Genomic DNA, 13,723 nt, shown 5'->3' on the forward strand with positions numbered 1-13,723 from the left:
TCATTGATCGAGTATGCAAACTAGCATGCTATACAAAGCAAGCGAATGGGTGCATACTGTGTTTCATATCAGTCTATAAAGAACGAGCTCATCGCTTTCTAAATTGCCAAGTAAAACTTATTGCTGTACTTTATGGAAACTAGCCATGCTTCTGAATTTAATCGGATAAAAATCATTCACTAGGCGCTCATGTAAAAGATGCAACGACGATTGAAAGCAGAAACTCTTTGATTCGGTGTATGTGAATGCAGACACTACCCTAAATCCGTCAAAATGTCAAGCGGAGTTGTTGAAAATCCAGGCACCAATTTTCCAAATGAGCTGTGATCTCTTTTCTTTTTGACCATGAGAATCATATGGATAAGCAAAAAGACTATAATATACTATGAATGGACCCAGAATTTTGCCAAAGTGTAAATATACGCTTAATTTGAGGATGTACCAAACTACTTTTGCAAGGTCAAGTACCAGGGCAGAGCCCAGGATTTGTTGGTGCTCCCGAATCAAGATAACTTGCGATGGACTCTGGAAGCATGGTCTTGTTTATCGAGGCACTTGATAGAGACATGTGATAAAAAAAAATGGGATTTTGGCATTTGCATGTGATTATAGCCGCTTTCTTCTTTGGAGCATTGAGTATTTGTAGTAAATTCAGAGCACGTCGTAGTCGAAAGATTACACTGCTTGGTAATTTCGAGTAGATAGCAACCAATCAATAAACAAATTATGACCGCATAGAACTGGCATTATGACTTTAAATGTACCAGAATTTTGTCCGAGATTCTGTAGTAATATGCAATGGAACCTTATTTTGCTGTCATATCTGTGTAGATCGTTGTGCCGAGAGCAGTATCCTCGCTTTCAGCGAAATGTTGAGTGTGGGATGAATCAGATAAATATATTCAAATGCTTCAAGAAAAGCCAACTCTCTGATTTCAGGGCGACTTTGAAACAAGACAAATGTTTACAACCCAAGTTACAAAGAGTATGCTAATAAACCGAGTATTCATTTGCTTGGCTTATTAAATGAAGATTGCATTATAGGGCCCAGTAAATCAGAAACAATCCAGGACCTTGTATATTCATTATCTAACCTTATGCGATTAAAAAAAAAACTGTCATATGTAATCCATATGTCTGAACCATTGATTGAATGCCAAACAATAGGAGAAAACTCAAGATTTTCTTGATTGTTGTATTGTACTCAGGAACAACAGATGTTCATTGTCTATTGGACTTTATATTAAAAGGGAGGTTTTTAATAACAAGAAATTAATAATATTGATGAAATCAGGGTTCTTTGTGTCTTGGATTCACATGTGAAAAAGTAGATTAAGAATTACTCAAAAGATCGGTAACTGTCAAATGTAAATTTCTTTACAAACTGTGCCAAGGAAACCTTGTTATGATGCTTGATATTAATCACAAATGTAATGCATGCAATGCACATATGCGCGTTGCATACCTTCACTCAAATGTCCAATCAAATCAACAGCATGCTCTACTAGTCGATTAAGCCCATTCCCATACACCTTTATTCTTGTTTGTTTGTATCAACAGAATCCCTCTTGGAGCATGCCTCACGCCTACTAAGTGTTTTGTATCACCAATGCTTTTGTGCCACTGTATGGTTAGATAAACATATGATGTTATAAAATATGCAAATCGATACGTAATGCTGCATGAGGAACTCAAGGTCTGTGTGCCTCTAATTTCAGTATTTGTATGTATCTTAAAAATAGTTATCTCTTTGCTCATGTCGGAACCGACCCTAATTTGGGAAATATAATATAGTCAAAGAGTCATCGCGTGGCAAATGCTAGTATAGAAAGGGGGGGGGATCAAAGAAAAGCCAAGAATCAGGAGTTTTAGTTGGTCCCCTTTGATACGCCCAACAATCATGATAATTATAGATTTCATGCTATTATATAAAGTAGTGATCTATTGCGTATCCCCATCTTTCTTCCTCTTTCTTATCACCTATAAAATGACCCGTTGGTACAGTGCCCCCTTACAATTACATCGACGCTGGAAACAATCGAAATCGCATCCCAGCAAGCGTCAAATCGACAATGGCAGATATTCCATATTAGATCAAATCGGCCAAGGTGCATCAGGCATTGTCCATTTGGCCGCTGAAGCCAAAACAAACAAGAAATTCGCCATCAAGGAAATGAACAAATCAAGACTTCAAAGACGATACCACCAATCTCAACTCATCAATAACAGAAAGCCGCTGTATCCTGAATCTAAGAAGCGTAAACTAGAAGATTTGGAGCTACATATTGAAGAAATCGAGATATTAAAGCAACTACCAGCACATTTAAACATTATTCAATTCATAGAGGTCATTGACAATGATCCTGACAACGAAGACTCCATATTTATAGTTACCGAAATTGCAGAAAAAGGCATTATTATGGATGTGACACCTCATGCAATGACAAAGCCAATATCTCAAGGTCAATGCCGTGACATATTCTCCCAATTAGTGGATGCTGTTGAGCATTGTGAGTATTACATTGATCCAACTACGACATGGCACTAATATATACAGCACAGTGCATTCGAATAATATAGTTCATCGAGATATAAAGCCTCAGAATCTGGTCATGTCAAATAACAACATTGTCAAATTGATCGATTTTGGAAACGCCACTTGTATTACAGCAGTCACAATTAGCTCTACAAGCAGCAGTGTAGGCTCTCCTGCATTTATGGCCCCTGAATTGCTGAAAAGAGGTACAACAATGTAAACATTTGACTAAAAATAGTAGAAGGTACTTACCTCTATCCCGCATTTGCAGCTGCACGACGAAATCAAGAACACAGTGTATCCCCTACATGTGCCGATCTTTGGTCTATGGGAGTTACACTTTACTGCATGGTGTATGGACATTTGCCATTTGAAAAAGCAAGCTTGATGGACCTCTACAGCGATATCCAGAACAAGGCGTAAGTGACACTTGGTGGTTTACCATGTATCATGTTACTGATGCTTTCAATATAGTATCGATCACTCTGATAAAGTGGATCCCTCTCTACGGGATCTCATCGACAGGTTGCTGGAGAAGAACCCTCAAACCCGAATTACGATACAAGATGTCAAGGTAATGTAGCACCCTCATCACGCAGGACGAATTCCAATTTTTGTTGACAGCATGTTGTATTTTTAGAAACACGCTTGGTTGAATCAATAATGCAATTCATAGCACCCATATTCACATATAACCACTTTTATACCTACAATGCCCATCTGTATACATACACTCATCAATATTTATTGTACCCATTACTATCATTTTTGCCATACTAATACCTTTGTACATGTACCTATACTATACACAACTACTACCACATGGATGCTCTATAATACTACTGTACCACTACTACTGCTGCTGCTACTATATACATACTACTGTATGCCCTCAACATCGATAAATACGCTCTCATTACTACATGTACAAATACAATTTCCCCTCTCCAATCCTTTTTATTGTACCTCTTCATTCCTTGCAAAACTTATCATAAACTAGATGCTATATTTAACCTTTTCTTCTCCTGGATGAAGGCCAAATACATCGACATCCCAAGAAATATAGGGATCGCCTAGTCTACGAGTAGGTTGATTTTCTATCAATTTGTTGATGCGTTCAAAGTCCTGAGACTCCAGTCGAACATCCTTCAGATTAGATATAATTCTGGATGGAGTCACTGATTTGGGCAATACAGCATAGCCTCTCTCAATGCCCCATGAAATCAAAATTTGTGCGGCTGTAGCATTGTACTTGTCGGCAATGGCAATCTGTAAACAAGTAGTAGTTGAGTACATTGAGGTATGTAGATAGCGCACTGTATACATACAATGGCTTCATCCTTCATTAAGGGAGAATCACTGCTTCCTAGGGGTGAATAGGCACACACTATGCACAATGGTTCAATCTACCATCTGATTTGGCTTGAACTGCAATACACTTACATAAAATTTGATGCTTTTGACAGTAATCAACTAATTCTTGTTGCGGCAGATAAGGGTGCAATTCAACTTGGTTTACTGCAGGAGAAACTTTAGCGGTAGTTGCTAGCTTCTCCAAATGCGGAATGTCAAAGTTACTCACACCAATGGCTCTGAGTCTGCTCCCAAGCAATTTCTCCATTTCCTACTCGACATTGACGTCAAGCCCACATCCTTCTCAGCAATGGATGTCTCTACTTACAGCATATGTAGTAGTGAAATGAGTGTCATCTAATAGAATGACACCGTCTTCACCTCGAGGTTGCTTCACATCAGCAGGCTGAAATGAAACTGGCCAATGCATCAAGTACAGGTCGAGATATTCCAATTGCAAATTTTTGAGTGATCTCTCAAATGCCGCCTGAACAAGCTCAGGGCGATGGCAAGTATTCCACAATTTTGTAGTAATAAACAGCTCTTCGCGAGGAACATTGCTGTCTTTAATAGCTTGGCCTACTTGCTGTTCATTGCCATCTGTATATGTGTTCCATCAGCTTCCGCTAGCAATCTCGTATGCCATGTGATTTACTTACAAACAAATGCTGCGTCAATGTGTCTATAGCTGTATATACAAAAGAAAAAAGTCTGAGAAAACACAGGAAATAGATGGTTACAATGTACAACTACCCAGCCTCAATTGCTGTCTTGACGGCATCATAGACTTCTTCTGGCTTGGATCGCCAAGTACCTAACCCGATTGCTGGAATGTTTGCACCTGTATTGCTATCATATGCGATTAAACACATGGCTCAAAACAAGCAAATCATTTCCCTTACAGCTTAAACACGCGGCTATCTGACATTGTGTATATTTAGAGATGAGAAATAGAGTGCAAAAGAGGAACAGAAAACTGGGATTAGCTCTTTATAAGATTCTATACTATTACATAAGCAGTTCTCCGCTCAAACTTTGAGGCTGGATCATCTGGTGCTACCAAGACAGTTGCTAGTGTTTAATAAGCTTATTGTCAGCATGAAAAAGGAGCTCATGAAACCTCTGTCACATCAACTCTGTGCGTTTATTACGGCCTACTTTATAAATCGCTTTTATTTTTTTCTCTTTCGTTTATCTAGTCGACCCAGAAAATGAATGATGCTTCCACATTAATTAGTAAGTTATATTACCTCGAGTGATCTAGCAACATTTCATTGATTGCATTGTACAGACAAAAAGTCCGATAATTTCATGATCAAGATCAAGTCAAAGATACCGCCATTACCTCAGATTCGAACCACCTTAAAAGCAACTATTGCGACCCTGATCAGTCTGATCTTTGTCTTGAATAATAATACAAGAGCGTCGATAGGCACTGCTAGCACTCTAGTAACACTGGGTACCCTACTGTATTTTCCGGTCAAGCCAATTGGTAAGGTTTGCAGCTTTTGGCATGAATGATTGATATAACAAATCATTTTCTAGGAACACACATTAAAGTGAGATCAAATAAAAGAGGCTACACAAGCAATATATACTTACTCGTACGTCTTACTGCTCTAGATAGCCATACAGGGAGTGCTGAGTGCTTCAATAGGAGCAGCATGGTGTTTGTCGGGCAACTACGTTGCCAATCTTGCTAGAAATCCAGCCGTTGCAAACCCTATACAGCCAGCATCTAGTGCAGTATCTGCTGTATTCTGTACCGTGTTGGTGTTTGTCATTGCCTATGTCAGAACTAAATACCCGCAAAGTATGAATGAATGAATGATATGCATGTGAGCAATTTTGTTTTACCAATGTCTTTTGTATCATCTGTAGTCTACTTTGCAACCATCTTTGCTGGCATGATTGGCTCTGTAAGCATACAACACAATCAAATCACACATCCACACAGCTATACTCATTATCTCTTGCTCCATTCATAGTTTGCTCTTACTGTAAATGCTTCAGCTCCTGGATTTCAGACGAGTATTACGGTAAATAGACACATTCAACAGAGGAGAGGACGAGAAGGAGCAGGAGGCGCAATCCTTTATCGTGTAACAAATGACTAAGAGGTTATTCATGCATCTTTAGCTGAATTTCTTCAAACCTTTACTATTTGCATCTGCTATATCGTTACTAGTCAATGTGCTTATATGGCCTGAAGACAGCGCAACGCATTATTTCCAAGTGCTGGATCAGACATTGCAAGATTACTGCTCGTTTTATCAAGAAACAGCCAAGGCATTTAAAGCATCTCAGCTGCTGGACGTTGAAAAGAGGCCCTCGTTCTCAAAATTACACGCCAAACTGCAAGGAGCACTCATCAAATTGGTCGACAGTCAACACGACGCAGAATTCATTGTCTTTTACAGCAGACTCTCGCAATCAGATATCCGTAATGTAACACAAAAAGTGAAAGAGATGCGCACGCCGTTGCATGGCATTGGTGTCAGCTTGTTGTGCAAAACCCAAACAGTCTCTGATGACGATAAGAAGGATCAGACATCAAGAAATACACCTGTGGATGTTGAATTGGAGGAGGCAACGGATGACTTGATTCAGGCATCTATCACGGCTTTGAAGGAATGCAGTCTACGAGTGGATACGTTCAAGGAAAGACCTCGCTCATTGAAAAGTACTATATTATGGCCATTCCCTCGCCTTTTTGTATCCAGACCTACATCCACCATGGAATACACCATGTCCTCTGAAAGCATGGAGCCCTTTATATCAGCATTTCAGAACGCAACACAAAAATGGCGCCTGAAAAACAACAAGCAAGATATGACACAGCAAGTTGCCTATCTATTCCAATTCAACCTGTTAGGATTCGCAAACAGTATTCAGTCAATCGTGTCACTCATTGAAAAATTGGATTTAACAAGGCCTCAGAGAAGAAAGTTTTGGTTTCCCAGGATGTCCTTAAAACGATGGCTCAAACCATCAGTCAGTGATAAGGCTCAGTTGGGTGGACAAATCAGTTCTCGTATTTCGGTTGCTGAAAGTAGCTTGTTTGGAGGAAGTAGCACTGACGATAGTGATTTCAGAAAGGAGCAAGATAGCGAGCTGGGCCTCACACATGGCATACCTCAATCCAAATTTGAGCAAGAAAATGACCAGGAAGAAGACGCTTATGTCTGTGCTATGAATCGTACCAACAGACCATGTCCTCGAGACCCAGATGTTGATGCTCCCGTGACATTTACAGAGAAATTCTTTGATCACCTAAGCAAATTCTTTGACTGGATTTACAGCATGGAAACGATATTTGCAGTCAAGACAGCAGCAGGATTCATTATTCTATCTATTCCGGCCTATCTCCCTCAAAGCGTCGGTTGGTTTACTAGTTGGGGCGGGCAGTGGGTTGCCAATACACTACTGATGTGGATGATTCCTATGGCTGGCATGTTTAATTTTACGTGAGTTGATAACATTGCCTACAATATGCAGCAATTTACTTACTAGTTCACAGACTGGCTTTTGGTCTTTTAGGGACACTGTGTGGTGGTGTTTTGAGTATCATCGTCTATGAGATTGCCAGAGGAAACCCCTATGGTCTAGCAGTACTGACATTTGTTGTTATGCCTCCTTTCCATTACATGTTCTTCACAAACCCGTCCTATAGCTTCTTTTCTGTCATGACTCAATATGCCTACTTGATGGTACGTATTTGTGTCAGACGACGAACCACTGGGTATTAATAGCTGTTACAGATTATCACTACTGGATACCAGACTTCCCTCACCGGAGGTGATCAAACAAATGTGATTGAAATTGCAGCTGGAAAGGTAATCTGTCATTTCGGTAAATGTCTATGATGTGGTTTACTGATTGATTGTATGCAGCGAATGATGTATATTGTGCTCGGCATTGTAGGCTCCTTTCTCATCAATCTGATTCCACGTCCTGTCACTGGTCGAGTAGAGCTTCGAAAGAGAATAGCACGAACATTTTACGACATGAGTGTTGTGTATGGCATCATTTTCTCGGATATTCTGTCCAGCCACAACAATGGATCACCCTCTACAACCTCAAACCAGATCAAGGCATTCAGACAGCTCACTGTACATCTTCAAAGACAATTGAAAGATGAGCAAACGTATTTGATGCTGTCCAAGCTTGAGCCGCCATTGAAAGGAAAGTTTCCCTTTGCTACCTATCAAACACTGATTGAGAAGCTCAACAACATGGCTGATCTGCTCGAAGGCATGGCGTATACCTCTCGATACATGGATGAAAGCTGGAGAAGTCGGCTAATCCATGTGTTGAATGAAGAAAAACTGGATTATGTTGCCTGTCTTTTGACAATCATGCGTCAATTATCTGCTACGTTGCTCGCCAAGGTGCCTTTACCACCCTATTTGATCTCCCCCAACGATCTCAAAGAAAAGCTATCTCAAAAGCTGTGTGCTGTCATTGCCATGCATCCGGAACAAGTTCAAAACGACACTTATCCTAGCTATTGTGCATATTCAGTGGCTTCTTATATATTCACCCAGGAATTGAATGAAGCAGCTGCCTGTGTTGAGGAACTGTTGGGCGTAGAAAACCCCCAAACTTGGCTATCTAAACACGCTTGATTTACACCAATTATATACACTACAATGCATAGTATTTACTCTAATAAATTTATCGCGAGCGATGTACACTACCATTGCTTGAACTGTATTTCATACTTTATTGCATAATAAAATACACAATTTTTCCTATTTCACAACTGTAACATTTTTCATTGGCAATCGAAGCAAATATCCTGCCATTTTATGTTCATGTCTATAACTTTCCAAACCAAATCTTGGTAATTCAGAAGCAAGCACTTGTATCAGCAGGCCAACTTTCTAGCAAGATTTTGCGAGAAAACAATGCTGTAGTTAGATTCCAGATAGGATGGTGGATTGCTGCTCATGAGCGAATGATTTTTTGAAATAAAACAATTTTGTATAAAGCCTATTGAAAACTGTTAATTACAAGTGATTACGAGTCATGGATTGATAGATTACTAGGTGTTGGGAAACGTTTTACTGAAAGCTGTTTGGTGATATCTTACTTTACTGAAGTTTGGCAAAGACTTGAAGTTGTGCTGCGAGTTTTAGCAAAAGGGAGGATATTGCTTTTTCACGCCCCACATTGATGCTAAAGACTTCATATCAGAAGAAATATATGCCTAATTTGACGGGTTGCTAAACAATTAAACGGATTTTCAGTCGCTACATTTGTTATCAAATTATTATGCGGGTAAAGTGTAAAAAAACATCAGTATAAAAAAAACCAGTGATTCAGCACTATTATCAGTATCACTGTCAGTTCAGCTAGGCTTCTTCTCTACAAACTCAATCTTACTCCACTGTGCTTGCTCTACAAAATCAGACCTCGTTTGAGTACCTACTACTGCGATACTTCCCTTCAAATATAGCTTTTTAACGTCCAAATTCGGGATGTTGTACAGTGGCAAAAACACACCTTTCTTTAATTAATAACAACAGCACAAAAACATCCATACGGTGCTCAAGTCTATAAAATATACTTAGGGCATGCATTGAGTAATACTAGCGCACAAAGGAAATTTTATCTGCTAGACTACTGAATCAAAAGCTAGCTTTTCAGCGATTGATTTTAGACAATTTGGCTGAAGCCAACCTTTTCGGCAGTGTATTCGATCTCTTTTTGGTCAATGACTACTACGCCGAGATGATATATAAATAGCAGGCCATTAGGATCATATTGATTGCTAGTAAAGCTAGTTGAGAGACCACCTAAATCGATATGATTCATATATTGTCGGTGGATCTTTATATCTTGATATTGAGAAGACTGAATCTATTGCAGTTCCTGAGGCATACGTGCACACACAATTGACTGGGCTTGTAAACATAGATGTGATGTGATACGATAAGCATCACCTCTGTTGCTACACCATGAAAGTGGCTTGAGAGGACAGAAGTAAATATAACCTAGTAGGATGTATTCTTGTATGCAACAGCCACATTGTGCTGAAACCGACTCAGAGTATCCGACATCAGCCATTTTTCCTTACTTATGAGTGTCCAATATTGTTGGTAGAATTTATCAAGTCTAGTTTCACGGCTAGAAATGGCATCTCTGTTGTGGAAGGCCGCCAAAGGTGTCCTGATGACCTAATTGGAATCTCGTTCAACCCGAGCATGTCGTTAAATTCAAACTTGCATAATATCATTCAACCTCAAGTCTTAAAATTACTGTAATCGCACATTTCAAAAAGAAATACTTGAGCCTTAGAATTAGAATAAAAGCATCTATCACTTAAAAACTAAGTTACTACGTACAATGCAGAACATCTGGGTCAGTAGAAAGAGCTGCCATTACTTACTCCTTTGGCGACAAAACCTACTACGCCATGTTTTTAGGTCAAATTTTGTTCTAATCTACCCATTTTCAAGCACGAATAACTCATGCCACAAAGCTTTCTGTGTGCTTGGAATAGCGCCAAATGGCTCTTCCTTGATACACCATACTTTTTGATGCTTTATCTCAATTTTTTTGGGCCATCGCAAATTTATAAAAATCCTCATATTTTTCATGTGTACTAGTAAGGGAAAATTCTCAAAAATGAAGACTTTGCATATGATACATATCATATCAAATTGATCACAAAAATGGAATGCAACACTGGAAACTCTTTCTAAGATATTTTCATATGCTAAATTTTGACTGTTTAGAATAACGAAATATAGACAGAGTAAATACAATTAGAACTGAATATATTTATTAAGCTATTCCAAGATTGAATGAGGATCACAACTAGTGTAGATATCAAAGGTATTTATAGTTATTTGACAGTGCCGCAGCAATAGGACCTTGATCTTGAATGCGGGATAGTTGTATAAGCCTTGAATCAGTTAACGAGAATGTACTGCATAAGAACTCATGAACCACCAGTCAAGGATAAACAACAAAGATGATCCAGGATAGAATGTTCTTCCTAATAGCTTTGATGGAAGAACATTTGTCGGAATTGAAACTCACTTTCAGGGACGAAATGTCATAAGCTACCACACTCTAGGAACCAGGATATAGATTATCCATTTGATGGCACCACTCTTACTCCTTTGCACTGTCTGAATAAAGAGATCTCAATATACCACACACCTCGGCTCCTGTTCAATCCTTCTTATGTATTATACGTTATAGTACATTTGCCTCTCAGATATAATCTATATCCTAAACAGCTGTTGCATTTGCATGTTTGATCCACTAAAAGGTACATGATGTTATATGTACTTGATTTGTTATTGCCGAGTAATGTAAATACGCTTCATTAGTAGATTTTGGTTTGTCTAACACATTTGGCAGGATGCTCGACACAAAAATATCGCTTTCTTCGATCCAGCTAGCTTACAAATAAACGCTATCCAATATTCCAAATAATGATGGTTTGTGGTATTAAATGCATTCATCAGAGTATGATAACAAAGAGATTGCAACTTTAGGTCACGTTTTTCCATATGTCCTTTTTACAGGGCAAAAGGTATGTGGGCTTCATTATGTTGGCTTCATGGCTACTCACCATTTTTCCACTGTGGCGTAGTCGACTTAGACTGAATAGCATAATTTGATACTACGAATGTTTTAATTCTCGCACATTTTACGCCTGTTGTTCATGAAACTACCTCCAGAAATTCTAGACAAGATATTCACTGAAAGCAACCTTACAAGCAAAGACTTGCTTCAACTTCAACTCACATGCAAACATTGGAGTCCCACCGCCGAGAAAGCTTTATATACTTCCATAAATCTTGGAGATGCAGATTTCGATGATATCGACCAATATACACCTGAAGTGGCATTAAAAAGAGCAAAACTACTGATACGAACGCTCGTTCTACCCAGCAACCTCAGCAGATTTTGGGTTCAAACCATTCATTTTGGCCGAATGTTCAGTTATATACAGTTCGACTATATACCCCAATATCCGCATTTCGACATAGCAATGCTTGCACATTTATGTCCCAGCATTTGCAAGATATCCGCTGAACCAGCGACTATGGATTTTTACCAGCTCTTGACACAATTACATTGCGATGGATATTTGCAGCATTTGCAGAATATTTGCTGGCCAGAAATCACTGTTTCATACGACCATGTTCTATGGATCTCTTATAATACTATGCTACAAGAATTCAAAAACTGCATCAAAGAGATTTTAATCCTAGATCCTAGCAACAATGGTCTTCCGAATTCAATAGTACTCGCCAAGAAGCACTTGATCACTCCTGACGTCTTACAAATTTTCAAAAAGTTGGAATCATTATACGTTCTGGAGTTCGCCAGAATGAAACTACATCAATTAGAAAGGTACATTCGGAAATGTATTTCTCATTTACGGCACATTGAAATAGAAATGAAAGATGAAAGTGGTTCTCAAGACGAGGGCTTCCTTATCTTGTCAGTGGCCCAACCACAACAGCAAGTAATCCGGCTTGAAATCATGTTCCGAGAACCTATTACTCAAAGTGATATGCTTTGTATGATGCATAACTATCCGTCGCTCCAAGAATTATGCTTTGCAGTGAATGGACCACTGGATGATTTGTCTGATTCTGTCGACGTTGCAATCACCTATCAATTCCTAGAGTATTTGTTCAAAACTCCTTATGTCGACTTTGATGAAATACATATCAGTATTGATAGTATTCCTCAACTCATCCACTTTGTTGCAAGATCAATCCAAGTCAAGACAGTGCGTTTCTCGGCCCTGGACCCAAAGGGCAAAGACCAAGCGTTGATCAGTCTACATCATAATTTGAAAAATCCAAAGACAACCAATAACAAAAGCGAGCAGATCAAGACACACTTTTGCCAATTCGAAGTGATACTGATTTCACATGAACCACACATGCTATTCAGTCATGTCTTGAATGTCTTCAAAGCAGGAGATATCGAAAAACTGATCATTGGACCGCAATACATACAAGATGGCTCACTACCGCTTCAAATCACCCGAGGTATGATCAATGCTATCCTTGATGATTACCAAATGCTGAATGGCTTGGTGTTCACTCTTGTTGAGTTTCCTGAAGACGCTCCAGCTGTACCAGCCACAGGACGAAAGAAATGTTTAGAGACTTTGGCTTTGCAGGAGTGTGTCATCAACCCAAGTTATCTTGCTGAATTTTCTCTTCAACTTGAGCATGTGGATGAGCTCAAATACCTCGATTCCAAGGTAGACCAATATTACCTCAACAGTGAAAATGCAAAAATCAGTATCCACATGCCGCACACCACATTCACGAACATTGATTTTGCGTTTCCTGCCATTGGATCGTACCTCATCAAGGTTACGACCGCTGATGCTTGCTTCAGAATCAAGACATCGCGCAAACAGGGTCTGGCACCATTGTCATCAGAGGAGTATCACCAGCTTGAGATTGCAAACGATACCTACCAAGTGGATATGGTCTGCCATGCCGTCAATACTATCACTACCAATCATGGCTCTTTCAATGTGTGAAAGGGATTCCAATCAAAATAAAGTTCTTACAGCCTTTCATTTGACATTTGACAGATACAACCTCATTCAAAAATGGCTTTAACTAGGATAGCAGAAGCAGCATTTGGTGAGTAATGTGGCATATCACAATATATTCAATCCAATGCTTTGCAAAATGAATGTCAAATACCAACATTTTTATGACCCAGCGAGAGTAATACACTTGTCTGGTTGGTGGAGTAGCAGATACACCTAATCCACCAGACGTTTGAGAGGCCAAGTCTACGTCATTTAAGGTCTTCTATAGTCACGGATGGTAC

General features: G+C 39.2%; 4 protein-coding genes across 4 annotated transcripts; 3 read left to right on the plus strand and 1 right to left on the minus strand.

Moving 5' to 3' along the window:
- Positions 1 to 1,987: 1,987 nt before the first annotated feature.
- Positions 1,988 to 3,200, plus strand: ATC70_013401 (uncharacterized protein; the record flags this gene model as incomplete). The annotated part of the gene is made up of 5 exons (XM_064832565.1): positions 1,988 to 2,510; positions 2,563 to 2,742; positions 2,808 to 2,955; positions 3,011 to 3,110; positions 3,177 to 3,200. The coding sequence occupies 5 exons, from the start codon at positions 1,988 to 1,990 to the stop codon at positions 3,198 to 3,200; spliced, it is 975 nt and encodes a 324-aa protein (XP_064678824.1).
- A 332-nt stretch (positions 3,201 to 3,532) lies between these two features.
- ATC70_013402 (uncharacterized protein) lies at positions 3,533 to 4,817 on the minus strand (the record flags this gene model as incomplete). Its single annotated transcript, XM_064832566.1, has 7 exons — positions 3,533 to 3,805; positions 3,865 to 3,923; positions 3,980 to 4,160; positions 4,218 to 4,489; positions 4,549 to 4,577; positions 4,643 to 4,738; positions 4,792 to 4,817. The coding sequence occupies 7 exons, from the start codon at positions 4,815 to 4,817 to the stop codon at positions 3,533 to 3,535; spliced, it is 936 nt and encodes a 311-aa protein (XP_064678825.1).
- Positions 4,818 to 5,100: 283 nt separating this feature from the next.
- On the plus strand, positions 5,101 to 8,517 carry ATC70_013403 (uncharacterized protein; the record flags this gene model as incomplete). Its single annotated transcript, XM_064832567.1, has 10 exons — positions 5,101 to 5,125; positions 5,181 to 5,381; positions 5,435 to 5,448; positions 5,513 to 5,702; positions 5,771 to 5,808; positions 5,878 to 5,928; positions 6,029 to 7,356; positions 7,410 to 7,599; positions 7,651 to 7,725; positions 7,783 to 8,517. 10 exons carry the CDS (start codon positions 5,101 to 5,103, stop codon positions 8,515 to 8,517), a joined length of 2,847 nt encoding a protein of 948 aa, XP_064678826.1.
- Positions 8,518 to 12,080: 3,563 nt separating this feature from the next.
- On the plus strand, positions 12,081 to 13,424 carry ATC70_013404 (uncharacterized protein; the record flags this gene model as incomplete). The annotated part of the gene is made up of 1 exon (XM_064832568.1): positions 12,081 to 13,424. The coding sequence occupies one exon, from the start codon at positions 12,081 to 12,083 to the stop codon at positions 13,422 to 13,424; it is 1,344 nt and encodes a 447-aa protein (XP_064678827.1).
- Between the last annotated feature and the right edge of the window lie 299 nt (positions 13,425 to 13,723).

Source organism: Mucor velutinosus (assembly GCF_035048745.1).
Source record: "Mucor velutinosus strain NIH1002 chromosome Unknown tig00001575, whole genome shotgun sequence".
Lineage (NCBI taxonomy): Eukaryota > Fungi > Mucoromycota > Mucoromycetes > Mucorales > Mucoraceae > Mucor > Mucor velutinosus.